Below are 27,564 nucleotides of genomic sequence, written 5' to 3'. Positions count from 1 at the left end.
GCTGAACAGTGGCATTCACAGTAGTACAAAAAGGCAATTGAGGTTATCACAAATTTTTGGGGGGCTTTTTTTTTACCTTTATTTGGATGGAACAGTGTAGAGACAGGAAATGAGCAGGAGAGAGAGAGAGATCAGGAAATGACCTCAGGTCAGAATCAAACCCAGGCCCCCGGATTTATGGTATGGCGCCTTATCCACCTGAGCCACGACAACATGAACTTCAACCGGAGAGAGGACCACATTGCCCAGCCCTTGCATTTGGGAGAGGAAACCCCGTGTCTTGGTCATTCAGAGCATGCGCTGAATAAACACCTGTGACAATTATGTATTTTCAATTCAGATTATTCACTATTGTATATTTACACATCATTGAGGTGCACCCTATCAGTTTGATGTGGATTTTTCTTGATGTGGATAATTCTAAAAAATAGAATTACGCTTTGTTAAAGTAATTCCATATTCACAATTGAATGGACAAGAAAATATGAATAATTATTAACGAACAGAAAAATCCACATCAAACTGATAGGGTGCACCTCAATGATGTGTAAATATGCAATAGTGAATAATCTGAATTGAAAATACATAATTGCCACAGGTGTTTATTCAGCGCATGCTCTTAATGACCAAGACACGGGGTTTCCTCTCCCAAATGCAAGGGCTGGGCAATGTGGTTCTCTCTCCGGTTGAAGTTCATGTTGTCGTGGCTCAGGTGGATAAGGCGCCATACCATAAATCTGGGGACCCGCGTTCGATTATGACCTGAGGTCATTTCCTGATCCCTCCCTGTCTCTCTCTCCTGCTCATTTCCTGTCTCTACACTGTCCTATCCAAATAAAGGTGAAAAAAATATCTAAAAAAAAAGTTGTGATAACCTCAATTGCCTTTTTGTACTACTGTGAATGCCACTGTTCAGCAAAAAGAGAAATCTATGTTGGCAGAATGAGGAATTGAAAATTGACTTAATTAAGAATTCTTAATAAAGATAACAGTGTTATCATAGTTTGGATTATCATGGGCATACATCGTTGGCAAAACATAAAATTCTTAATGCAGACGGTTGCCTTGAAATTTCAAGTATTCTCGACTATTCTTTTTTTACAGTGTACCAATTAAAACATTTTGTTTGGAAAAAATAATGTCCATATAGCTCCAAATTTTATATACTGATACATCCATCCATCCATCGCAGGCATGCTGGATCCTATCCCAGCTGACTATGGGCAAGAGGCGGGGTACATCACAGGGCTGACACATAGAGACAAACAACCATTCACACTCAATTTAGAGCCACCAATTAACCTAACCTGCAAGTCTTTGGACTGTGGGGGAAACCAGAGCACCCGGAGGAAACCCACGTGGAGAACATGCAAACTCTGCACAGAAAGACCCTCATCAGCTGCTGGGCTTGAACTGAGAACCTTCTTGCTGTGAGGCGACAGTGCTAACCACTACACCACCTTGCCGCCCTTTACTGATGCATCTTTTTTTTTAAATATATATTAATATTTGGGGGCGGCACGGTGGTGTAGTGGTTAGCGCTGTCGCCTCACAGCAAGAAGGTCCGGGGTTCGAGCCCCGTGGCCGGCGAGGGCCTTTCTGTGCGGAGTTTGCATGTTCTCCCCGTGTCCGCGTGGGTTTCCTCCGGGTGATCCGGTTTCCCCCACAGTCCAAAGACATGCAGGTTAGGTTAACTGGTGACTCTAAATTGGCCGTAGGTGTGAATGTGAGTGTGAATGGTTGTCTGTGTCTATGTGTCAGCCCTGTGATGACCTGGCGACTTGTCCAGGGTGTACCCCGCCTTTCGCTCGTGGTCAGCTGGGATAGGCTCCAGCTCGCCTGTGACCCTGTAGAACAGGATAAAGCGGCTAGAGATAATGAGATGAGATGAGACTTGAATGATGCTGTTGAACTGGAGGTATTATGAAATGAGAGGTGTATGTTGGATATGTTAAAAAGAAAGCAGTCATGGTACTCAACCATATTTTTAGTGATTTAAATTATTGTATTTTTATAAAGATGTACATTTAAATAAAGTTTGCAAGATGACGCATTCAGAGTGAACATGTAGCAGCCTAGGTCACGGAGTGCCCATGAACTTTTACCAGCGTCATTGGCAGGGCAGCGAGAGCAAATTTTGACACTTTTGTCGCGTTTGGTGTGAATGTAGGCTAAACTTTCAAATATTTGTTATTCAAAAACTCTAAACACGACTGCTCCAGTGAGTCCATGAAAGGTTGATTTTCTGTCTTATTGTTGATAGATCAATTTCTTTAACAGTAAAAACAATCACCACAAACAACACAGAATTACCACAGATAACCCTTCACAAATGAGCGCTTGCCATGATTGGAAGTGTTAACACAGAGACTTAGCATTTGGAGCAAATTGGAAGGCTACGTTTTTAATTTCTGTGGCACGCACTTGATAAAGTAGTGACGTTTAGCTATTACATACTACCTAGTTAGTAGTAAATACTTAAATTAAAGCACCTACATAACATATTGATTTGCAGCAAGATATAGCTTAATAAATATTGAAAATTAACTCTCTTTTGTGGCTGTTTATTAGCATACTGCTAAAGAAAAGTTACCTTGCTAGATATTGGTTTTTTTTTACATAAACGATTATTGTGTGGCAATTTGTGTTTACAGATACCCTTTTTTTGTTAGGGTTTTGCTGGGATTCGAACCTGGTTCGTTGGTGTGATAATCCAGCAAACCCCCACTAGGCCACCAGGGGGATGACTCAAATGCAGAGGCGTGAGGCGGAAGTAGAAAAAGAATCAAAAGGTTTATTTAAACTATATACACTATATACAGGGCAAAACAAAAGACAAAAAAAACCAAAGAGTATAATCCAAAAGAAAAGCAAAGTGCAAAAATTCAAAAGCTAAGAAGATCAAAAAACACAGTACAAAGGAAACTGGAGATAAACATAACAGCACAAAGACTCCGTGACAAGAGGACTGAACTCAGGGGTATAAATAGACAAACTAATTAAGGACACAGGTGAAGATAATTAGGCAATTAACACAAACACAAAACACAGGAACAGTGGCGGCCTCTAGAGGCCAAAATAAACACGACATGAAAAGGAAATAACAGCGGCCTCTAGAGGCCAAAACAGTCCTAGTCCTAACAGGACCCCCCCCTCTAGGAGCGTCTCCTGACGTTCCCAGGGCGATCCGGATGGGCCGAATGGAAGTCCCGACATAGTTCTTTATCAAGAACATCCCGAGCAGGAACCCAGCAGCGCTCCTCAGGACCATAGCCCTCCCAGTCCACCAGATATTGCAACCCGCCGCGGACCCGGCGGGAGTCAAGCAGGCGATTCACAGTGAACACAGTCTGCCCCTGGAAGATGCGGGGGGGTGGGGGGTTCCTAGGGGCAGGGGCATACGTAGACGTCAGTACGGGCCGTAACAGGGAAACATGGAAAGTGGGGTTGATCCTCAGAGTCCGGGGCAACTGGAGCCGGTAGGAGACAGGGTTCACCCTGCGCACCACCTTGAAGGGGCCAATGTAGCGAGGAGCAAGCTTGCGGTTCTCCACCCGCAGTGGAAGGTCCTTAGTGGACAGCCAAACACGCTGCCCAGGGCGGAAAGCGTGTGCAGGTCTTCTATGGCGGTTGGCCTGAGTCTGGTTGGTTCTGGAGGTCTGTATGAGGGTCTTCCTGACCTTGCTCCAGGTCTTGCGACACCGTCTCACATATTGGTTGACCGAGGGCACCCCCGCGTCCTCCTCCTGGTCCGGGAACAGAGGTGGCTGGAACCCGAATTGGCACTGGAATGGCGACAGCTTGGTGGCCGATGACTGCAGGGTGTTGTGGGCGTACTCCGCCCATGGCAGCCAGGTGCTCCACGATGTCGGGTTTTCCATAGCCAGGCCTCGCAGGGTGGTTTCCAGGTCCTGGTTGAGCCTCTCCGTCTGACCATTGGACTGTGGGTGAAACCCAGAGGAGAGGCTGGCAGTGGCTCCGATGACCTTGCAGAACCCGTGCCACACTCGGGAGGAGAACTGGGGCCCTCGGTCTGAGACGATGTCCTGTGGAAGACCAAAGACTCGGAAGACATGATGAAACAAAAGTTTCGCAGTTTCAAGAGCAGAGGGGAGTTTGCACAGTGGTATGAAGCGGCAGGCCTTGGAGAATCTGTCAACTAAGACCAAAATGACCGTGTTACCTTGTGACTCAGGGAGACCCGTGATAAAGTCGACTGCCACGTGGGACCAGGGACGCCGGGGAATAGTCAGAGGATGCAGGAGACCCTGGGGACGCTGTCGTGGGTTCTTGGTTCTGGTGCAAACCTCACAGGACAGGACAAATGACCTTACTTCCTTCTCCATGTTAGGCCACCAGAAGCGTCTTTTCAGGAAGTCCAGGGTCCTCCGAGCTCCCGGGTGGGCGGTGAGAGGGGAAGAGTGACCCCACTGGAGAACCTTGGCCCGGGCTTGATGTGGGACGTACAAGAGGCCTGGTGGCCCCGTCCCAGGACCGGGGTCCTGGCGTTGGGCTCGTCGGACAGCCTCCTCAATACCCCAGCGGACAGGGGCCACAATCCGGGACACAGGGATAATAGGCCCGACTTCATTTTCCCTGTTAGTGGCAGAGAACAGTCTGGACAGTGCGTCAGGTTTGGTGTTCTTGGAGCCGGGGCGGTATGAGAGGGTGAAGTCAAACCGACTGAAAAACAGGGCCCACCTAGCCTGTCGAGGGTTCAGTCTCTTGGCTTGCTGGAGGTACTCCAGGTTCTTGTGGTCAGTCCAAACCAGGAATGGATGTTGTGCTCCCTCCAGCCAGTGCCTCCACTCCTCAAGGGCCAGTTTGACCGCTAGCAGTTCTCGATCCCCCACATCGTACCGGGACTCAGCAGGACTCAGGCGGTGGGAGAAGTAAGCGCAGGGGTGCAGCTTTCCTTCCGAACGTTGAGAGAGCACCGCGCCGACACCACTGTCCGAGGCGTCCACCTCCACGATGAATGGTTGGGAGGTGTCCGGGAGAACCAGAATGGGTGCCGTGCAGAAGCGGTCCTTGAGGTCTTTGAACGCCTTTTCTGCCTGAGGAGACCAGCCATAAGATCCACCTGTCCCTTTGGTGAGGTCTGACATGGGTGCTGCCACAGAACTGAAGTTCCTGATGAACTTGCGGTAGAAGTTAGCGAATCCTAAGAACCGCTGAACCTCCTTAACGGACTTGGGAGTAGGCCAGTCCCGGACGGCCAGGGTCTTGGCAGGGTCCATTTGGAGTTGGCCTGTCCGTACAATAAATCCCAGAAAGGAGACCTCGGGAACATGAAATTCGCATTTCTGGGCCTTGGCGAACAGATTGTTCTGTAGCAGCCTCTGGAGAACCTGGCGGACATGGTGGCGGTGCTCCTGCACGGTCTTGGAAAAGATAAGGATGTCATCGAGGTAGACAAAGACGTACAGGTTAATCATGTCCCTTAAGACGTCGTTGATTAGGGCCTGAAAAACAGCTGGTGCGTTGGTGAGTCCGAAGGGCATCACCTGGTATTCGTAGTGCCCAGACGGGGTGTTAAAGGCAGTCTTCCACTCGTCTCCCTGTCGGATACGGATGAGGTGGTATGCGTTCCGTAGGTCCAACTTGGTGAAGACGGTGGCGCCTTGGAGCAGGTCGAAAGCTGTGGACATCAGCGGAAGGGGATATCGGTTGCGCACAGTGATCTTATTCAGGCCCCTGTAATCAATACATGGTCGGAGCCCCCCATCCTTCTTGCCGACAAAGAAGAAGCCGGCTCCAGCAGGTGAAGTGGAGGGTCGAATAAACCCAGAGACCAGGGCATCTTTGAGGTATTCCTCCATGGCCTTGCGTTCTGGCTGAGAGAGTGAAAACAGTCTGCCACGAGGAGGGGTAGTCCCAGGGAGCAAGTCGATGGCACAGTCGTAGGCCCGGTGCGGAGGAAGAACGGCGGCCCTGCTCTTGCTGAATACCTCCTTGAGATCCCAGTACTCTGTGGGAACTTGAGATAACTCGGTGAGATCAGGGGGCTCGGCAGGAGACACAGGAGAGCTAGAGAGCAGACAAGAGGCATGGCATGCAGGGCCCCATTCCACAACCTGGCTTGTTACCCAGTCTATGCGAGGGTTGTGGCGAGTAAGCCAAGGAAGGCCTAGAATAACTGGGAACTCAGGTGAAGGAATCAGGTGCAGGGATATTTCTTCCTTGTGACCTTGAGACTGGAGGAAAACTGGAGAAGTAACTTGGGTGACTCTTCCATCACCTAACGCTTGGCCATCGAGGGCAGACACAGACAGTGGGACTTCAAGAGGTGCAGTCGGAATATTGATGCTTTGGGCGAAGTGAATATCCATAAAGTTCCCAGCCGCCCCTGAGTCTATCAAAGCTTGACAAGAGTGGACAGACTCACCCCAGGAGATGGAGACCGGGATGTAGATTCCTTGACCAGGGAGTCCGGGAGAGAGGGTAGGCCCCGTCACAACCCTCCCTCGGCTGGACGGGGCGGTCCTTTTCCCAAGAGTTCGGGACATGATGCTCGGAAGTGACCAGGCTTGCCACAGTAGATGCAGCACTTGTCCCTCCTTCTGCGCTCCCTCTCAGATGCGGAGAGGCGAGTACGACCCACTTGCATGGGTTCTGGACAGTCACTGAAGGAGGTAGACGGTCTCCAGGTAGAGGTAGGGAGGCTGGGGGGGCTCAAGGCTTGGTTCGCGAGGTGAAGAAGGCAGCATTGCAGGAGGCACTGGAGCAGGGGTGGGAGCTGGATCAGGAGCAGGAACTGGATCAGGAGCAGGAGATGCAGGCAGAGATGTCAGCTGTGCCAGGGTTTTCCCAATTTGCTGAAGCAGTTCCTCGTGGCGAGCGAGGGCCTCACGTTGGCTGGTGAGCGTACGTCCATGAGCGTCCATGGTCGCTCCGAAGCGTGTCAAAGCTGCCATAATTCCCTGAAGGTTGGCCGGGTAGACAGTTGAAGCAGCCTCTGCTGAGTCGGTCATGACGGAGTCTTTCTGTTAGGGTTTTGCTGGGATTCGAACCTGGTTCGTTGGTGTGATAATCCAGCAAACCCCCACTAGGCCACCAGGGGGATGACTCAAATGCAGAGGCGTGAGGCGGAAGTAGAAAAAGAATCAAAAGGTTTATTTAAACTATATACACTATATACAGGGCAAAACAAAAGACAAAAAAAACCAAAGAGTATAATCCAAAAGAAAAGCAAAGTGCAAAAATTCAAAAGCTAAGAAGATCAAAAAACACAGTACAAAGGAAACTGGAGATAAACATAACAGCACAAAGACTCCGTGACAAGAGGACTGAACTCAGGGGTATAAATAGACAAACTAATTAAGGACACAGGTGAAGATAATTAGGCAATTAACACAAACACAAAACACAGGAACAGTGGCGGCCTCTAGAGGCCAAAATAAACACGACATGAAAAGGAAATAACAGCGGCCTCTAGAGGCCAAAACAGTCCTAGTCCTAACATTTTTGAAGAAGCAAATCTTTAATTTTCTTAATTATTAGATGGATATACAAAAATTCTTCAGTGATGATTTATTACTTGTGCATGGAGTTTTAGATTATCTGTTTCTTCTAATAGTAGCAGAGAGAGAGAGAGAGAGAGAGAATGAGAGAAAAAAATAAAGAATGAAAGAGGAAGGGAGAGAGAATGAAAGAGAGAGACATACAGACAGAGAGAATGACAGAAAAATGAGAGAGAGAGAGAGAGAGAGAGAGAGAGAGAGAGAGAGAGAGAGGCTGGCAGCAGGTGAATGGTTTATAGCTTTCAATTGAGACTTTGTCATTTAATGAATAAAACATTGAAAATGTCAGTTTTGTTACAGCTTATAAGTCCTGCTCTTTCTGACTAAACCAACTAAGATTGAACAAATCTGTCAGCTGAATAAAATGAATAACATTCTTAGGACCAGTAACTTGCATAAGAAAAGAAATATAAATATTCTTAGGTCACAAAATCGTTGCTCTGTGACTGCTGTAAGCTGATAGACAGCAATGATAAGAGTAGATCCGTGCTCAATAGAAATTATGATGAGATTATGCTCTTTACGCTTAAGCTTAATTTATATCCATAAGGGGTAAGCATTCCCTCAGCCCCCCACCCAGTAATGGCTCAACCCCCAATCATTAATGTCTAGTGCTGTCCTTGAATGTCAGTGTAGTCTATTAGCTTACAAAGCAGTTACAACAATCTTAATAATAATAATACATTTTATTTATAAGTGCCTTTCAAGGTACCCAAGGACACTGAACAGTAGATAACCAACAATAAAAGCAGAACAATAAAATAACAATAACAAAATAATAAGAAATCAATAAAAACAATAACAACGTTATTAAACTCAAAGAGAAAAAGCCAAGCTAAAGAGATGTGTTTTTAGCTGTTTTTTAAAAGAGGACAGTGTTGAGCATTGGCGTAACGCTAGTGGCAGGGCATTCCACAGCTTTGGGCCATTTACACTGAAAGCTCTGTCACCCATAGAACAGAGCCGAGAGTAAGGGACCGCTAATAGGTGGGCATCTGTAGAGCGAAGATTTAGAGGTGACTGATATGGAGTTAGGAGTTAGGAGATTTGATAAATGGGGGGGGCCAGGTTATGTAGGGATTTGTAAACAAGTAAAATAATTTTGTACTGAATGCAGTATTTAACTGGGAGCCAGTGCAGGTTGTATAAAACAGGCGTGATATGATCCCAGGGCCTGGTGTGAGTGAGTACCCTAGCAGCTGAATTTTGGACTTATTGCAGCCTATTTAATCGCTTGGCTGGGATGCCATCGAGCAGGGCATTGCAGTAGTCCAGTCTTGAGGTGACAAAAGCATGTATAAGTGTTTCAGCTGCAGATGAAGTCAAGGAGGGACGGAGTTTGGAGAGACTTTTCAGGTGAAAAAAAGCTGTTTTAGTGATATTTTTAATGTGTGAATCAAAAGAGAGAGTAGAGTCCAGAATAACACCCAAATTTCTTAATTCAACAGTAGTGGAAGGCAAGGCAAGGCAAGTTTATTTATATAGCACATTTCATACACAAATGGCAGTTCAATGTGCTTTTTCAGAAGTAAAAACAAAAACAGTAAACAATAGAGAAATAAAATTACATAAAATAATTTTATTTTTATTCTAAAACAATTAATTAAAAGAATTAAAAGAAAATAAGAATTAAACAATAGTAAAAATAAAATAATAAAATGGGAAAAAAAGTGAAATAACCAGGAATAGATAGCTGTGAGTGCTCCAGTTTTTTCAAGATAGAAGGGGTGGAAATGAGGATGGCTTCTGTTTTGTCTTGATTTAATTTAAGAAAATTCTGCACCATCCAGTTGTTAACAGCATTTAGACAGTTAACGAGATTAGACGGAGGGAGTGAGTGAGAGGGTTTGGTATGAATATAAATTTGGGTGTCATCTGCATAACAGTGAAAGTTAAGCCCATAATGCTGTATTATGTGGCCAAGAGGAAGGATGTATATTACAAATAATAAGGGTCCCAAGACAGAGCCCTGAGGGACACCATGAAGGAGGGGTGATTTCGGGGATCTAAATTCTCCAATTGACACAAACTCTTCTCTCATGGTAAGATAAGATTTAAACTCGGCTAAAGAAGAACCAGTAATACCAAGCAGAGTTTCTAAGCGGCTCAGTAAAAGATTGTGACATACAGTGTCAAAAGCTGCTGTAAGGTCGAGGAGAACAAGTATATTGACATGGCCAGTGTCAGCAGCTAACAGCAAATCATTGACAACCTTGACCAGGGCAGTCTCAGTGCTGTGCATGGCCCTAAACCCAGACTGAAACTTCTCCCAAAGATTATATTGAGTTAAATGCTCTTGGAGCTGATTGGCAACGATACGCTCAAGGACTTTTGCAATGAAGGGAAGATTGGAAATGGGGCGATAATTTTTAAAATCATCAATAGCTGCTCCAGGTTTTTTCAAGACAGGAGTGATAGCTGCTGTTTTGAGAGCCTGAGGGACTAATCCAGTTAAAAGGGACGAGTTTATTATCTTAACCAGCAGGGGACAGAGAACTGGCAGGCAAATCTTGACCAAAGAGGTGGGCATAGGGTCGAGGAGGCAGGTGGTAGGCCTGGATTTAGATACTAAGCCAAAGACATACTGCTCATCAACTAATGAAAAAACAGAGAAAGATCCAGCTGGTGGTCGACAGGAAAAGGGGACATTAGAGGGAGTGATGGAAGTGGATTTGATCTGCTTGTATATAGAGTTGATTTTATTTTGAAAAAATTCAAGAAATTTACAGCAAAGATCAGTGGAAGGAGTAAGAGGAAAGTTTTTAGCAGGCAAAAGAAGTTTGTTTACAGTAGAAAAAAGCTCTCTGGGGTTTCCTTGGCCTCTGGAAATAATGGTGGTGTAATAGCTGGTCTTGGCATCAATTAGAGACTCTTTATAGGCAGAGACATAGTTACTATATGCTAGTGCATGAACTGTCAGGCCAGTTTTACGACTTAGTCTCTCCAGCTGCCGACCAGCAGCCTTCATTTTACGAAGCTCAGGTGTGAACCACGGAGCAGAATGAGAGAAAGAGACAGTGTGCATCTTCAGGGGGGCAAGGTGATTGAGAGAGTTAGCAAGGTTATAGAGCATGACTAACTCCTCAGGGGATGAGTTTAATGATTTAGTGGTCAGAATAGGATGTAGTGTGTCTAATAAATCAGCTGTAGCTATGTTTTTTGTGTTCCTGTATGTGATGGTGCGAAATTCACGCCTACGATGGAGAGGCTCAGGGACAGCAATATTAAAAAAATAGCCAAGTGATCAGAAACACAGAAATCTCTGGAATATAAATTTGATGGTGTAATGCCAGAGGTACAAACAAGATCTAAGATATGACCCTTTGAATGGGTGGGAAAATCTACATGTTGGGTGAAATCAAAACAATCAAGGACAGCCACAAAGTTTTTAGCAAAATCACAGTTATCTGAGTCAACATGAATGTTCAAATCACCAAGCACCAGTATAGATGGACACAGAGCACTGACAGATGAAAGCAGCTCAGACAATTCATTAATAAAAACAGAGGAAACTCTGGGAGGCTGGTAAATGAGCAAAAGCAGTAGAGGTAGACCACCAGTAAACTTCAGAGCAAGACATTCAAATGATGAAAATTCCTGCAAGGGCATAGATACAATCCTGTAACTGGAGCGATAGATCACAGCAAGACCGCCCCCCCCGCCCAGTTAACCGTGGCTTCTCCATATACTCATAACCTACAGGAGTAGCTTCATTTAAAGCCAGAAAATCATTTGGTATTTGCCACGTTTCAGTTAAACATAATACATCTATGCCAACATCAGTGATCAAATCATTAATATAGGGTGCTTTTTTATTAAGAGATCACACATTTAATAAAACAAACTGCGCATTTATTGAGGAAGGGCAATTCTGCAAAGTTTTAACGAAATTTATGGGACACAAGTTCGTAAAGTCAACAGAGCGCCTCTCAACGACAGTCCGCTTGATGTTATGATTCCAGCTCCAAAACGAATCAACGTTGTTTGGATGTTGATGGCGAGCAAACGTCCGTCCAGAGCCCCTGTGTATATATTTAGGCCGACGCAGGAACCCAAGATGTTTGTGCGCAAGCAGAGTGTCAGGGAACTTATATGTTTTATTCCCCAAATAGTGGAGATAGGTAGACGAATACTTAAGCGCCATGGAGAAGTCCCAGGAAAGCCGATGCAAAAGTTTTGGCTCACTGTAAAGCCGGTGTCGGTGGCATTAGATCAAAAACAAGGAGCCAGAGTAGAATCACTGTTGCATGCACCATCCAAGCGAGCAAACATAGGCTACACATAGAACAGCTAGACAGACACCTGTGCCCTTAACACGTTAGCCAACAGGATACTCACTTGACACTCCAGAGGGCAGGCAACTGAAATAGCCAGCCCTAGGGAGAGCAGTAGTTCATTCAAACAAAGAACTTACCCTCATAGCGAGTAAGATACTTACCCAAAAGAACAGGTAAGGCGGACACAGGGTAGTCAGCGTTAGTAGTAGCCTAGTCCATTAGTTTGACCAACAGTTCAGTAAACTCCTGTTAAAGTCCAGACAGGTAGATAAGATGAATCCCCAGTCAATACACAGTCTATCTCCTGATTTCAACAGTAGCAGATGGCTTATCTTAGGATGTCAAGAGCAAAACAGGTTTCCGAGGGCGTTGGAAATCTGACACAGGTAGTCCTGGAATCCGCTCAACAGGTTGCAGATGACATACAAGGAAGCGCGAGATAAGAAACACATCTCCAAAGAAGATTAGGGGAAAATAAAAAACACACAGATAGCGTGAAAGTAAAATGCTAAAAATAATAATAAACAAACAAATACGGGACCAAAGAGTAGCGGCTGCCAAAAGCGCCAGCGTTCACTCAAAACCGGAATCTTTTCCCCCTTTCTTTTTTGTATTGTATCAGAGATTACAGTGTCTTGCAAAAGTATTCATCCCCCTTTGTGTTTGTCCTGTTTTGTTGCATTACAAACTGGAATTAAAATGGATTTTTGTAGTGTTAGCACCATTTGATTTACACAAAGTACCGACCACTTTAAAGGTGAAAATTGGTGTTTTATTGTGACACAAACAATAATTAAGATGAAAAAACAGAACCGTGGAGTGTGCATAGGTATTCACCCCCTTTCGTATGAAACCCCTAAATAAGAGCTGATCCAACCAATTCACTTCATAAGTCATATAATTAGTTGATTAAGATCCACCTGTGTGCAATCAAAGTGTCACATGATGTCTGTATAAATCAACCTGTTCTGGAAGGATCCTGACTCTGCAACACCACTAAGCAAGCAACATGAAAACCAAGGAGCCTCCAAACAGGTCAGAGACAAAGTTATGGAGAAGTATAGATCAGGGTTGGGTTATAAAAAAATATCCCAAACTTTGACTATCCCACAGAGCGCCATTAAATCCATTATAGCAAAATAGAAAGAATACGGCACCACTACAAACCTGACAAGAGAAGGCCACCCACCAAAACTCACAGACCGGGCAAGGAGGGCATTAATCAGAGATGCAACAAAGACACCAAAGAAAACACTGAAGGAGCAATTTATTATATATATATATATATATATATATATATATATATATATATATATATATTTTTTTTTTTTTAACTTGTGTGACTTGATATGTCCTCTTCTGCTGCTATCCACTGTCCTGCTGCAAACAGGAAATTTCCCCATTATGGGATAATAAAGGTCTTCTTATCTTATCCACAGCCGAGATGGGAGTATCTGTCCATAGGAACACTTTAAGCCGTACACTCCACAGTGTGGGGCTTTATGGAAGAGTGGCCAGAAAAAGTCAGCGCTTAAGAAAACACGCTTGGAGTTTGCCCAACAGCATGTGGCAGACTCCCCAAACACATGGAAGAAGATTCTCTGGTCAAATGAGACTAAAATTGATCTTTTTGGCCATCATGGGAAATGCAATTTGTGGTGCAAACCCTGAGAATACCATTCCTACAGTGAAGCATGGTGGTGGCAACATCATGCTGTGGGGATATTTTTTACCTGCAGGTACAGTAAAGCTGGTCAGGACTGAAGCAAAAATGGATGGCACTAAATAGGGCAATTCTGGAGGAAAACCTGTTTGAGTCAGCCAGAGGTTTGAGACTGGGACCAAGGTTCACATTCCAGCAGGACAATGACCCGAAACAGCGTGCTAAAGCTACACTGGAGTGGTTTAAAGGGAAACATTTAAATGTCTTAAAATGGCCTAATCAAAGCCCAGACTGCAATCCAGTTGAGAATCTGTGGCATAACTTGAAGATTGCTGTATACCAATAAAACAACTGTGTCACAATAAAACAATAATTTGCAACTTTAAAATTGTAGGCATGTTGTGTAAATCAAATGGGGCCAACCTTCCAAAAATCCATCTTAATTCCAGCTTGTAATGCGACAAAACAGGACAAACACCAAGGGAGATGAATACTTTTGCAAGACACTGTACATAAACATGACACACGTGAGAACATTCTCCTTCCTTTCTAACAAATGCCCTGGATCGAAGGAGCACTTTACAACAATTTACTGACTGTAACTTGACTGCAACGGCATACTACTGAAATCTATGAATAGCACAGCGTGTGTTAAAGTGTACCATTCCAAGTTACATGGAACGACCTGCTTGTGAAAAACCTGAATGAACGATCTGACTGCTAATATTCCTGCTATATACAATTCAAACCAAAATGGAGTTATCCATTTATATGTATTAACCCCTGCAACAATGTCTGTCCTCCTTCTGTCGTCTCCATAGCACAGTCATCTTTCCCCATTGTTGTTCACTCCTTGCAGCTGTTGTGCCTTTAGGCTCTGAAGGCTCTGAAGTTCTGTCCTGAACTGCTCTTCAAGATCCTTGTGGCTGTTCAGGAATCTACAGATGTTCTGCAGTTTCTCCTAAACGGGAGGAAAATAAATAAATAAATAAATAAATGTCACGGGAATCTAGCTTCAGCGAATTTGCCACCAAGATAAAGAATTTCTTGGAAAAAACTAGATTTGTATCAAAACTATATAATCAATTTAAAAAAACACAGGAAGCGCTCATTTTGTTTTAATTTAGTTTGCTGGCACAGAGGTGATCACTGAGAGGAAGTCACTGTCGTTATAATATACTATAATTATAACTATTATAATATTGAGGATTTTTGGTTTGGTAGGTTATGTAGACCTTACCAGAGGTATGAGATCCCCCTGGAGCTCACGGTTGTTTAATAGGTCTCTCAGGGATTCCCTGAGCAATTCCGTCTCACACTGGCTGAGAGATTCAATCAATACTCCTTCCATTTTGGCTCCATCTACACTGTCCACCCCAGGGATGTGCAATAACAGATCAACAGACAACATCTGAAAAACAAAATAAGTTACTAAATGATTTATACTCGAGCTGTCGAAGTTAACATGATAATCATACATTAACGCAAAGTCATTTTAACGCCACTAATTTTTTTGATGCGCGATTAACGCATGCGCGTTCTGTGCCCCTCCCCCATAGTTTGGGAAATCAGGAAGTGATGTAGTATGAGCGAGCGATGTAGCAAGTAGCTGGTCGGCGTAAGTCGTGATAAAGTGCACTTATATACATACAGAATCAACTTATATTGATGCATTCTGACTGTTTACATAAAATGTGTGTATTTTTTAGGAGCTTTTGATGGTCCAGAGGGAAGAAAAGAAGGCGTGTGAAGGTCCAGGTGTGTGTGTGTGTGTCTAAGCTCGTAGGCTGCACACTGGACTGAGAGAGTTTGTTTTATTCTGAGAAATTTGTGAGTGATGTAAAAGTGTTTATAAATGCAGTTTTTGCTCATGAACGTACTGTATATTTAACAGTGAGTTTTTGCATTTTACTGGAAATATGATCTGTGTGCCGTATTTATTTGGGGTTTTGTATTTTGATTTTCTTTATTTAAAGATAGCCACTGCTGTTGTCCAGAGTCCACATCACCGAGTTTGTTTAGTTCAGGGGTTTTCAAAGTGTGGGAGAGTCAGCCCCCCCCCCCCCCCCCCCAGAGAGAGCAAATAAACAACAGCGTCCCCCCCCCCCCTACAATTTTTGTTGTTGCTATACTTAATGTTCCATTCGTATTTTAAAAAAATGGTTGTTGTACACATTTTTTTCTTTAACACATTTTAAACATCTGTGCTTTTTTAAAACATCTTTTTTTACACATTTTAAACATCTCATAGCATCGTTAGCTAGCACCTCTTGGCAGACAACACACTGTGGCAGTGGAGCATCTTCAGATCCAGTCCATGAAAATCCAAACTTTAAATAATCGTGGTCATACTTCCTTCTTTTTTTGCTTGGCCCAGACTCTGTCTCCTCACTCACTGTAGCTTTAGGTACTAAAAATCGATCCATTTTGTCTCTGGCAAAGGCTAGCTGAAGTTCGCTAAATGTCCGCAATAGCAACTGATTCTGGTTTATTTTTCCTCACGTTGCGCCACCCCCAAAGAACTCTGGCGCCCCCTAGGGGAGGCGCGCCCCACACTTTGAAAAGCCCTGGTTTAGTTAATTTTATTGCGTAGCTTGAGGCTGGAAGTTAAGTCCAGAACTCGAGGAAAATACTGTATTGTTTTGTTCACACGGAATTATGCTAAAGCCTCAAAAATATACAGTTGAAGCGGCTTTGTTTTTTTAAAATGCAGTAGGGGAATAAAATAACCACAAAAATAATTTTTGCTGTGTCCAGCATTATCTTTCCTGACCTGGCCACATACATTTACATAAAGCAAGCAGATTTGTCCACTCTCACTCCCCAAAAACTTGAAAAATATCCCTTTAAGGTACATTTAGAACAGATTTTTAAAAAGTGTGATTAATTTGTGATCAATTGTGAGTTAACTACAGATAATAATCAAAGCCAAAGTCCTTCCCACGCCATGTGGTGCATAAGGTGGCGCCAATCTCCGTTTCCGTAGCCCTCGGCCTTTCCCCTATTACGTAGCTAGGGTTACAGTGGGGCGTGGGTCCTCTGGTAACCGCGAGAGTTTGACTCCCCACTCACATCTGTATTGCAGCGTACCTTGCCAGACAGCAATAGGTACCATTTTTATGATGGTCTTTGGTATGACCTGACCGTGAGTAGAACTCGCTATCTCCCGATCGAGAGTCGGACATGCTAACCTCTAGGCCAATTCGTGGTACAGATAATAATATTAACTATTTTAATCCATTGACAGCCCTAATTTATACACATAACCTCACTGTAAATTAGCCTGGTCAGTTAAACAATTTAAAGGGCATATTCTGGACCAATTTTGTTTTTTTTTTTATCTGAAAGTACGCCCCTTTACACACTCATCCAGAAGGGTAATTTTGCACAAGGCCATCTGTCTACAGCAGAAAAAAATAAAATAACAAAACGCGTCTGGAAAAATCCCAAGGGAGTCTGGAGCCAGATTCGTGGCGTCACCTGCGGAAGCGCCAGCAGGCTGCGCGAGCTTTGCACGGTTTCAGTGCACAGCCTGTGTAGACCAAGCGCTCCCATTTCTCTCTCATTGTCCGGTCTTTTGGAAAACGATGAGTACTAATCCCATCATGATTGGTGTTGCTACACCCTCCTACGATACATCTGTTAACCATTTTAATAATTAGGCGATAACGTTGAAGAAATTTGCAGAAAACCACCAGGTCGTTTTCTCATAAACAAACCAGCGCTGATGTAGGATTCAGAGGGAGGCGTCCCGCATGCGACGTCACGAAAATCAACGTTTCCCTGGAAATTCAAATGCAAAGTTTTTTTCAGAGGCGGACCAATTCACCTCAAATGGCTTGATTTCAACTGAATTTTTCTGGTATTGTGCAAGGTAAACAAATTGCAGAGAATGCAGAATGTTACAGATATTTGACCAAAGTTTAATATAAAATAGGAGAATTAAATTGATATTGCTCCTGAATTTTCCCGTGATATGCACTTTAAAACTTCATCCACCATCATCAGTGAAGTGTGTGTGTAAGTGCTCTTCTGTGTTTTGAGGAAGACGTGACAACACGGGAGCACCACAGACATTTTGAAAATCTTTATCTGATCACAAGCTAATTTTATTAGGCTTATATCCATTATGCTATGTATGTTCTGTTATGTCCATGTAGCTATCCAAAAGCTTGAGCATGAGCTAATCTCATTTAGCGATCAACATTTTAGACATTTGTTGGAGGAGGTTATGTTTTCGCTTCCGTTTGTTAGCCTGTTCCCAGCATAACTCAAAAAGCAGTAAACGGATTTTGATGAAATTTGGAGGAAAGGTGGGCCATGGGCCAAGACATTTATTAGATTTTGATGCAAATGCAGATATGTATGCAAATCCAAGATTTTGTCTGTTCCCAACGTAACTCAAAAATTAGTGAACAGATTTGGATGAAATTTGGTGGACAGCTTTAGTATTATCCAGGCTTGTCATACTCGAGTCCAGGACTTGGACTTGAGTCTGACTCATGCCCTAATTTTAAGGACTCGTGACTTGACTTAGACTTGAGCACTGATGACTCGGACTCGTGCATTAACTGCATTCGGACTCGTAAATTGGAGACAAGGAATCTGATTTTTTCTTTAATTTTTGTAACATGCCGTAATAATTTGGCATAAGATATTGATATCTACATTAATTTTTATGCTAATGTTGTGCAAGAGAATGCACATTCACCTGTTCATACATCATGTTCAGGAACAAACTAACATTAATGGCGTTAAAATGCCTGGAGAGACGCCCCTAGGATTGTCTGCTTTGCTTATACTGACTTCTCGTGCAGTGGAAGAAAATGCACTGCTGTGTGTTCCATATGTAGAAGAACTATCAAGGAGATGACGGGGATGACCTCGAACTTCGATCGTCATTTGGTAAGACTCCACCCAGAGAAGTGAGTGACACGCTATGTTCATTGCTCTATTGATAGCAGGGCTTGCTGAGCGATGAACTAGCTAGTGTTAACCCTCTCTCATGTTATTTGCCTTGTTGATAGTGGGCGGGGCTTGCTGAGTGATGAACAAGCTTTTTATCTGTAGCCTGTTAACTAAAATGAGGCAGTGGAGCAGGAACGTTAGTCCAACACAGTAGCAGAGACGCTTTCACATAAAGGCAGCAACAGCCACCATCAAACGGTGCGGTTGGAGTCTTATTCTCGGACTCGACTCATATCAATAGTGGACTTGACTAGAAATTTTCTTTAATGAATTGAACTTGAACACTGGACTTGAGTCTGGACTCGGACTCGAGGTTTAGTGACTCGACTACAACATTGGCATTACATGTTCAAGTGATTTGATTTTGATGTTGATAATATGTGGCCTGATGGAGGTATGCACTCTGCCAAGTGCCCTTCTTGTTATCACTGTGTTTCTTAAGTTGGCTTCTTGCCCAAGATGATTTTTGCAGGCATCATTTACTATTGTAATTAACAACATACTTTTTAGTTGACCAGTTATACTTTATCAAGAGTCTGACATTGCCAGTTCATTAGCAGTATAATAGTATGGATGATAACACTCCAACATGTACACATAAATGGACGATTATTTCAAAGGGCACTGCAGTGTTATTTTACAGCACCTTTGAAAATGAGTTGTAAGCAGATACTATATGGCAGTGGTTTTCAAAGTGGGGGCCGTGGCCCCCTGGGGGGGCGCCAGGGGGCGCTAGGGGGGCCTCAGAAAGTTGGAGGGACGATAAAAAAATTGCAAAAAAAATATCCTTTTTTAAAATAATTATTATTAAATATATTGTAATTAGTTTTTGAATCATTATTCTAAAATATAATTATTAATAATAATACATCATATCGAAACATTGTTTGCCATGCTTATCTCTCTGATTGCCTGTGATGTTGCTGTTTGCGCCATTTATCAACCTGCTTTGCTCCTCAAGCTAGCGTATTGCTAGCACAAAATGGACAGGTTTTTGAAGAAGAGACCGAAGGAACAAACCAACAGCCCTGCTGTGGAGGACACTGCTGCGAAAAAAACTAAGAAGTCCTGGCCAACTAAAATCCGAAAATATGAGGCAGCATACATTAAGTATGGCTTTACAGCCATACAGAAAAATGGCCATGATTGCCCGAAATGTGTCCTCTGTCTGGAGACCCTGTCAAACGAGTGCTTAAAACCTTCGAAACTTCAGCGTCACTTGGTACAAAAACATCCGACAGATGCTGAAAAAACAGTAGATTTCTTCAGACGCAAAGAAGAGCATTTGGTCAGGCAATCTGCTGCATTCATCCAGCAAGCTACTGTCCCCGAGCGGGCCCTGAAGGCATCATTTTTAGCCTCGTACCACATTGCTCATGCTAAAAAACCTCACTCAATTGGAGAAGATTTGATTTTACCAGCCACCAAAGACATTGTCCGAGAATTGCTTGGTGAGGATGCTGCCAAAAAAATCGATGCTGTCCCACTCTCTGATAACACCGTGAGCCGACGGATTGGTGACATGGCTCAAGACGTATCTGCTTAGCTGTTGGAGCAGGTGAGAGCCAGCGAATACTTCGCACTTCAGCTGGATGAGAGCACAGATTTATCCAATGAGGCCCAACTGCTTGTGTACATCAGATTTATTTCACAGGAAAGATTTGTGGAGGAAATACTATTTTGTAAAGCACTTGAAAGAAGAACTACTGGGAAAGACATTTTTCAAGTTTTGGACGATTACATCGAGTCTAACGGATTGGATTGGACCCGTTGTGTGGGGGTGTGTTCGGACGGAGCCGCGGCAATGACCGGGAAGATCAGTGGAGTGACCGCGCTCACTAAGCAGAAGGCCCCGCATGTAGTGGCCACACACTGCATGCTCCATCGCGAGGCACTGGTCGCAAAAAGGATGGATAACGGGTTGAATCAGGTACTACAGGAGGTTATACAGTTTATTGTTCAGTGCGAAAATATTTGTGTTGAAAACATGTTAGTTAATAATATTCTTATGCTAAACAAATGTAACAATTATTGACTATTGAATAAAAGTAAGACAAAACATTCTAAAAGTTGATGTTTCTTTACATATTTTGTAGCATTGTCTGTGGGTTTGCAAAGGGGGTCCCCGGCCAGAAGCTAATGCTGTTTGGGGGGCCTTGGCATGGAAAAGTTTGGGATATATGATACTGGATTGGACTGTAGACTTTTCATACTGATCCATCTTAAACTTTTATTTATGCTGTGTTGTTTTGTCTTATACCTCCTGGATCTGTTGGCCTGCTGCAGCCACTTCAGGGACGTGGCGTAGAGTTAGTAACAACTGTTCCAGGCTCTTCTGAAAATGTGTCATCCACTCATTTGAGACCTGCATCTCACACGAGTGCATTAACTCATTCCTACAGCGTATGACCTGGGGGGAACAGAGGGATGAAATGTGTACGTCAGCTAAATGGATGAACTGTGTTCGCATGTCTCGACTACAGACAAATGAACTCCCTTTGGTCTGACTTGGAAAAGATGGTTTTTAAATACAGCTTCTCACATCTGGAATAAATTTTACACTAGCTTCAAACTGCAAACCTTGCAGATTTCTTCAGCCATCCTGTTCTCCTGTCATCCTCAGGGTCATTCAAAATCGGCAATTAATTGTAGCCCTAAAATGGACCTCAAATGATCAAAAACAATCAGAAGAGAATTACGAAAGCTTTTTTTGGTGTAAAGTTTTGAAAAACAAAAACAATGAGCACCATGTACACAGACGTTTGCTTTGGACTTTCAATTATATGTCAGTTAGGATCTCTCTCTTTTTTTTTCTTCGAACTCAGCATCACAACAAATGAGGCCTTTTCTTCAACATGGTTCCTTATTCTTTAAATAAAGTACATATAATCTGACTTTGCTCACTCTTATTTGTGTGACTAGATGAGTGTCTCAAGCATTGCTTGGGAGTATGTAATACGATGTGCAACAGCGTTTCACCTCTGTGATGAGCCTCTGGCTGATGAAGCTGAAATAGTCACAGAAGTGGAGGAGGTTAAGCAGTGCTGCTGCATCACATTGGTCTGCTCTGGATAAATCTGCCAATCCTCGTGGCATGAAAGCCTACACAATGTAAGCAGAACCAGTAAACACATTAAAAACCAAACGTCCTCGGCTGCCGAATGTGATAAGAGAAGCCACTCCATTTAACAAAGAAAGTGCAGTCATACTGGGTCATTTTTGCCAACCTGCTGTATTTCTACAACGGCCTTCTTTAGGTTACCAATTTTTCTATAAACAGACAGACAGACCTACACATAAGGTGTAATGCAAACCTCAATATTAACTTTTGACACCTTAAATGGCCTCAAAAAATTTTTTTGCCCCCCTTGAATTTCCTTTTACCCTAAAATTTTGCTGTATTTCAGCAAGTTTTCAAGTACATGGTTCAAGGCAATACGGATATGTTTTCTAGGGGTATAATTGAGTTATTTAGACAAAAGTACATGTTTAAAAAAAAAAAACCATTTAAACATTTATTTCTGCAACAGAAGAACAAGACAAGCCCTGAAAAGATGAAACAGAAATCAATATCATATATGTAAGACTTCCGTATGGTACTAGTACATAATACGTCTTTTTATTATAGAGTTTAGGACACAAAACACACTTTGTTTTGCCTATAACAATGACTAGCAATATCGCAAAGATGAATTATAAAACTAAAAACATTATAAAACAGGAGTCTGTATTGCAGTACCATCTTATCATTCAGTTTGCCATTGCATTTAGGAGGAAATTAAACAACCTTTATAGTGTGGTTTACTATTCGAGACACAAAAGCATGTCTTAGCATTCACTGAATGTACTTACTACGAGCTTTTTTACATATATATGCGGACGTCCTGAAGTCAACCTGGGAAAACATCGAGGGCCCCAGCGACCACTCGCAGTGATGAAAAGCACAAATGTGCACGTGCGCCTGAAGTGAGCCAATCAGAATCGCCGTTACAAATCGGGAAGAAAAAAAAAACCAAAATGATCACAGGGGAGGCGAGGATGCTGCTTAATACGCCTTGTTTTCTGTAATGTACTCGCTCGAAAATCATTTTTGTGCTTAAAGAAGGTGACCATAGGTGCGCCCGAACGGGTCTAACTCACTAAAATATTTCTGCCCGAACGTCTTGGTCGGGCAAATTGGGCATTCGGGCAATACCTGGCGTTGAGGCTTGTAATGTACAGCAAGCCAGTCATTATCAGGAAAGTAAATGCTCACAGGGTGATGCAGGACTGAAGGGGTTTATTTTGTGTTATTATATGGCATGAGCTACTTCTGATAAAATCGTGTTCTCTGATTGGTTCCTTGGCAGGCAGAATTTTCCTGTAATGCCCGTGGGCGATTACGGACTTTCTTTCTAAGGCTCCGGCTTTGAATGTTGTAAAAAATAAACAAAAACAAAATGACAAAGATGACCTGGGAATCAAAACGGAATTAAAAATGGCTGAAACACAAAAGAGTCACCGAGTTATTCAAGAAATGAGCAACAAAGAGCATTTAGAAACTGCTAACCGCGAACAGAAATTCAGTTTTGAAACTGCCCCAACAACACGCATGCATCGGGCCGATGTTGGCCTAAGATCATATAGGAACACTCACTCTTAAATAATTTGATCGTACAATGATCGGCCAGAGAGCGGAGCCAGTTTTTTTCACCCCTGCTCCCATCTACGTTGGCTTTTGATTGGCCCAAAATCGAGAAGTACCCTACACATTCATCGGGTTAGTGTTGGCCTCAGATCAGCTATAATTAGATCATGACATCAGCTATGGGGCGAAGATTATACTTTTTTTTTATTTTTGTGTTCATCCCTGAATCCCATCTACATCGGTTTTTGATTGGCCCCGGCCGGGGCATTTCTGAGAATGCGCTGTCTATTGTAGTTCCCCAAACACTAAAGTATAATGTCATATTGCATAAAAATTCTTCCCGTTTCCCGTTTAACAAAAATGTGCCATCTGATGTTATTTTTTACATACCGGCTATCTCAATGGGGGCACTTTTATTTCAAATAACTGTGCAGACACCCGCTGTCTTCCGCGGCAAAATAGCTGAACCATTTATTAGTGCTGTGCATCGCCTGCCCGCTGCTGCTGGCATCAGAACCAACTCTACACACTTCGGAACGCAATTCACAGAAATATGCGCACGCATCTTGGGGACTTTCACTATATAATGTAAACATTTCATAACATGTTATTATCTTTGCATGGGTATCAAATGACTAACCTATTTATTTACATATGTTCCCGGTCCCTAATCGACAACGAGAGAACATATTCCTAAACGTGTGCGCATCCTCTAAACTTGGAATACCCCATGCATCTTCTCTACCTCACACATGTGCGAGATCTTCTTCGGGTCTTCAGCGGTTGGCAGCCTTCAGCGCGTTTGACTGAGTGAGAGCAGCGTACTCAGCCAACCTTTTTTTTTTTTTTCAGGTAAGTCACTTTGGTGTTTTATCACTTTGGTGTTAAATGAAAGGAGGTAGCATTAATAAACTTAGAATTGTAGTAGTATGCTGGTAGTCGGTGTGCAATACGTTAAAACGTTAATGTTTGCCCGGCCTCGTTAAAGGGCGAGTTCCAACGACTGTATACAATACAGTCTATGGCTAGTTCAGTTAGCTATCTAGCTAATTTCCGTCTGGAAAATTATTCCCATAAGCAGTCGGTTAACATGACATGGATAGCAAATCAGTACTTTATACTTTTACACTGCAACTTAACGCAGTAGTCAGCTATTTTCTGTTGGGAAACGTTTGTAAACGTGCCTTAAGTTTGTTGATAGCTAAGGTATCCACCGCAAGGCGGGAAGTCTAGTCCGAGCAGGTTGCTCCATGGTCTGTGGCCGGATTGAAACATGGCAGGCAGAGTAGATTACCAAACTTATGTATCTTCATACTAACAACACTTCGTTTCACTTTATTGGTGTGTGTTATTAATACTGCTCATGTGTAGAAATTAGCGCCGTGTTTGGTAATGACTTGTTTTCATCATACCAGTAATGGTTTGTTTCTTTTGTACATGTTTTGGTTTGTATTATTAATATGGATCACGTTTGGAAATTATCGCCGTGTTGTATAGTTTATAACATTTAAAATATGTTATATTTCTTAACTGCATTGTTACCTTCAGCGGGAAACATGACATTTGTTTATCATCACCATAGCAACACCACTCTACCATGCAGGATTTTTCGGAGGAGTTCAATTTCTTTTTTAACTCATTCGGAGAGCCTCGGATGCGGAATTTCTTCCACACCGTTCTATCTGTTCTGACCCAAATCACACACGGATTGCGGATCTCTATAGACAATGAATGATTTCCCTGAGTTCCCGCAGCCGTATTACCGGACGTAGTGTGCAGTGGGCTTTAGTCTACTTTCAAACGTGTGTGCGCATGCCCAAATTGGTCGATTGAACAATGTTTGATTTTATTGTCGTTTCATGTTATGCAATATGGTAATATTATATCACAGGATGCTGTTATCTGTGGAGGGTGAAATGGGCCATGGTATAAATGCACCAATAAATATTTACTTTTTCAGATACTGCTAGTAGGGCGGCACGGTGGTGTAGTGGTTAGCGCTTTCGCCTCACAGCAAGAAGGTCCGGGTTCGAGCCCCGTGGCTGGCGAGGGCCTTTCTGTGTGGAGTTTGCATGTTGTGTCCGCGTGGGTTTCCTCCGGGTGCTCCGGTTTCCCCCACAGTCCAAAGACATGCAGGTTAGGTTAACTGGTGACTCTAAATTGACCGTGAGTGTGAATGGTTGTCTGTGTCTATGTGTCAGCCCTGTGATGACCTGGCGACTTGTCCAGGGTGAACCCCGCCTTTCGCCCGTAGTCAGCTGGGATAGGCTCCAGCTTGCCTGTGACCCTGTAGAAGGATAAAGCGGCTAGAGATAATGAGATGAGATGAGATACTGCTAGTAATGACTTTGCCTTTTTTGTCCCTAAACTACCTACTATTTGGCCTAGTTTTTCAGATACTGCTAGTAATGACAACAATTAAAGCGTAATTCAATCAGAAGGTTTGTGCCACTTTCCAAAAAGCAGTAACTTAAATATAAAACTACTTCTGTCTGTATGTACAGCAGCATTGTCTCCCAAGATGTTTCTTATATTTAATGTAAAGTGATGTTTTCTTTATTCTCATAACTTACACTGTTTAGGGACAAAAAAAGGAATCGTACCACAAGCATTGACCTGATTGTCTGGGGAAACAAGGTAATTTTAAATAATGTGGTTTTTAAAATGACAAATGTAGAAGGGACTCTTTACCATAATGGATGTGTCAATTGTAACAGGACTAAATGTAGCACCTGTCTGGGACCGTTTCAACCACGGCTGCTTGTGAGGAATACAATAACTCTGAAGGCTTAAGTGCAATTACAGCTGGGTCACGGTTACCAAAATCATTGCAGGCTTGAGACAGGGTTTTTGGTGAGTCTTAACCCTTTAGGTGGCAGGTATTTCAAAAAAAAATGCTGAATGTTGGCATCTAAATTTCAAAAGGCTGTGCCTTGAAAGTGATAACAGATAGAGTAAACTGTAAATGAGAAAAATATTGAGGATGACCCAAAGTTTATGTTGGGATTTGCATATTGTGATCTCACAGGGTGGTGTCCATCTTGAATTTGGATTTTTATTCATGAAATTCAGAGTATTTTCGATAAATAACTCGATAAAAACTTATTTCATAACATTCACACGCCATCCCAAAACAATACATCGTAAACCAACAGTGTACCTTATGGTTAATATGGTGCCATATAGTGACAAACGCTTGTAAATGGTAGGCTTTTGCCTGCAGAGGCCTAAAGTGTAACAATATATCCAGGTGACACTAGATTTTCAGCATATTGTACTTCTCATTGTAAGGAACAGGACACAGGCCTACTTCATACTTATTACACCTGTATTTTGTCTGATGGTAGCCTTTGGGGCAGGTACAGTCAGAGCAAACAACACATACTGGCTGATCATCTGCACTGTATAGCCAGTGACCCTGTAAGTCTTACTAACATTTCTGTAAACTAATGTGCATAGTGATTTGTTTTAGTTATGAGCAAATTCATGAAATTAGTTAGACAAAGTCAAAAATATGGGGCCAAATAATAATTGGTCATCTCTAATCCCCTCTATATCCAACTGGCTCATGAAAGGCCTTTATCCATTATTGGTATTTTCCTCATCACTGTTAAAATACAGTTGATAAGCTTGTGCTTTTTTTGTTTTCTTTGTCTTGCTTATCTATCTAGTATGGCAGGTTCACCCTCATACTGGACACTGAAGCGAAAATCCAAGGCACGTGTTAATCAGCAACTGGCGTCCATTCATTGTAGATTGGCTTCTAGCAGCGTTGCTGAGGATGAAGAAATGGCAGATGTCGTCCCTGACATTCCTGTTGATGTTTGTGAATTGGAGGATGGCTTCTCTGACGAGGACAAGTTTACATTAGACCGTATCTGTCTCGTTTTCTTCGCGGATGCACTGTCCGTTTACATTAAAACGCCTGGAAACGGGAATCCGCCAGGGTCCACGTATTCAATCCAGATCGTGTCTGGTCCGGTGCTGTGTAAACATTGAGAATACGCGGATACGCTGTGCTGAGCTCTAGCTGGCGTCATCATTGGACAACGTCACTGTGACATCCACCTTCCTGATTCGCTGGCGTTGGTCATGTGATGCGACTGCTGAAAAACGGCGCGGACTTCCGCCTTGTATCACCTTTCATTAAAGAGTATAAAAGTATGAAAATACTGCAAATACTGATGCAAATACTACCCATTGTGTAGTTATGATTGTCTTTAGGCTTGCCATCCTTCCACTTGCAAGTGGTAAGTGACGCGCATGCCCGACATGCACTGAGATCACACACACAGCGGCTCAGTCCCAAATCACTGCTCGTGCGCTATACTCGTGCGCTCTGTGAGCTGCGCAGGGCCGGAGTGCGCACCCTCCAGAGGGCACTCGCTGTTCAGGGCGAAGTGATTTGGAGCGCAGGATGCCTGCGGAGCCAAGCGTATCCGTGTATTGGCGTTGCTATGTGCACGCGAATCGTGTATTGGCGTTGCTGTGTGCACACTAATCGTT

The 27,564-nt window shown here is 43.1% G+C and overlaps 3 protein-coding genes across 3 annotated transcripts in view; 1 reads left to right on the top strand and 2 right to left on the bottom strand.

Annotated features, from left to right (window-relative positions):
- LOC132870554 (NACHT, LRR and PYD domains-containing protein 3-like) overlaps positions 1-27,564 on the top strand; it is a 524,974-nt gene that overhangs the window by 137,243 nt on the left and 360,167 nt on the right. The window lies entirely within an intron of this gene.
- Positions 1-27,564, bottom strand: part of LOC132870553 (NACHT, LRR and PYD domains-containing protein 12-like) — a 502,785-nt gene that overhangs the window by 366,113 nt on the left and 109,108 nt on the right. The window lies entirely within an intron of this gene.
- LOC132870345 (uncharacterized protein CXorf38-like) lies at positions 14,030-21,527 on the bottom strand. Its single transcript, XM_060903976.1, has 3 exons — positions 21,411-21,527; positions 20,692-20,841; positions 14,030-14,424 (listed from the first exon to the last, which is right to left on the bottom strand). Exons 1-3 carry the CDS (start codon positions 21,525-21,527, stop codon positions 14,290-14,292), a joined length of 402 nt encoding a protein of 133 aa, XP_060759959.1. The 3' UTR covers positions 14,030-14,289.

Source organism: Neoarius graeffei, chromosome 22 (genome assembly GCF_027579695.1).
Source record: "Neoarius graeffei isolate fNeoGra1 chromosome 22, fNeoGra1.pri, whole genome shotgun sequence".
Taxonomy (NCBI): domain Eukaryota; kingdom Metazoa; phylum Chordata; class Actinopteri; order Siluriformes; family Ariidae; genus Neoarius; species Neoarius graeffei.
The sequence above is the reverse complement of the archived record's forward strand: the minus strand, read 5'-3'. Positions and strand labels throughout refer to the sequence as shown.

Bases quoted from the DNA above. Each gene is read 5' to 3' on its own strand.
- LOC132870345 (XM_060903976.1), bottom strand. From the start codon at position 21,527: ATGCCACGAGGATTGGCAGATTTATCCAGAGCAGACCAATGTGATGCA. The intron at 20,842-21,410 runs GTGAAACGCTGT...TGTTCCCCCCAG, and splicing joins GCCAGAGGCTCATCACAGAG to GTCATACGCTGTAGGAATGA. The intron at 14,425-20,691 runs GTATAAGACAAA...CCTCCCGTTTAG, and splicing joins CAGGCCAACAGATCCAGGAG to GAGAAACTGCAGAACATCTG.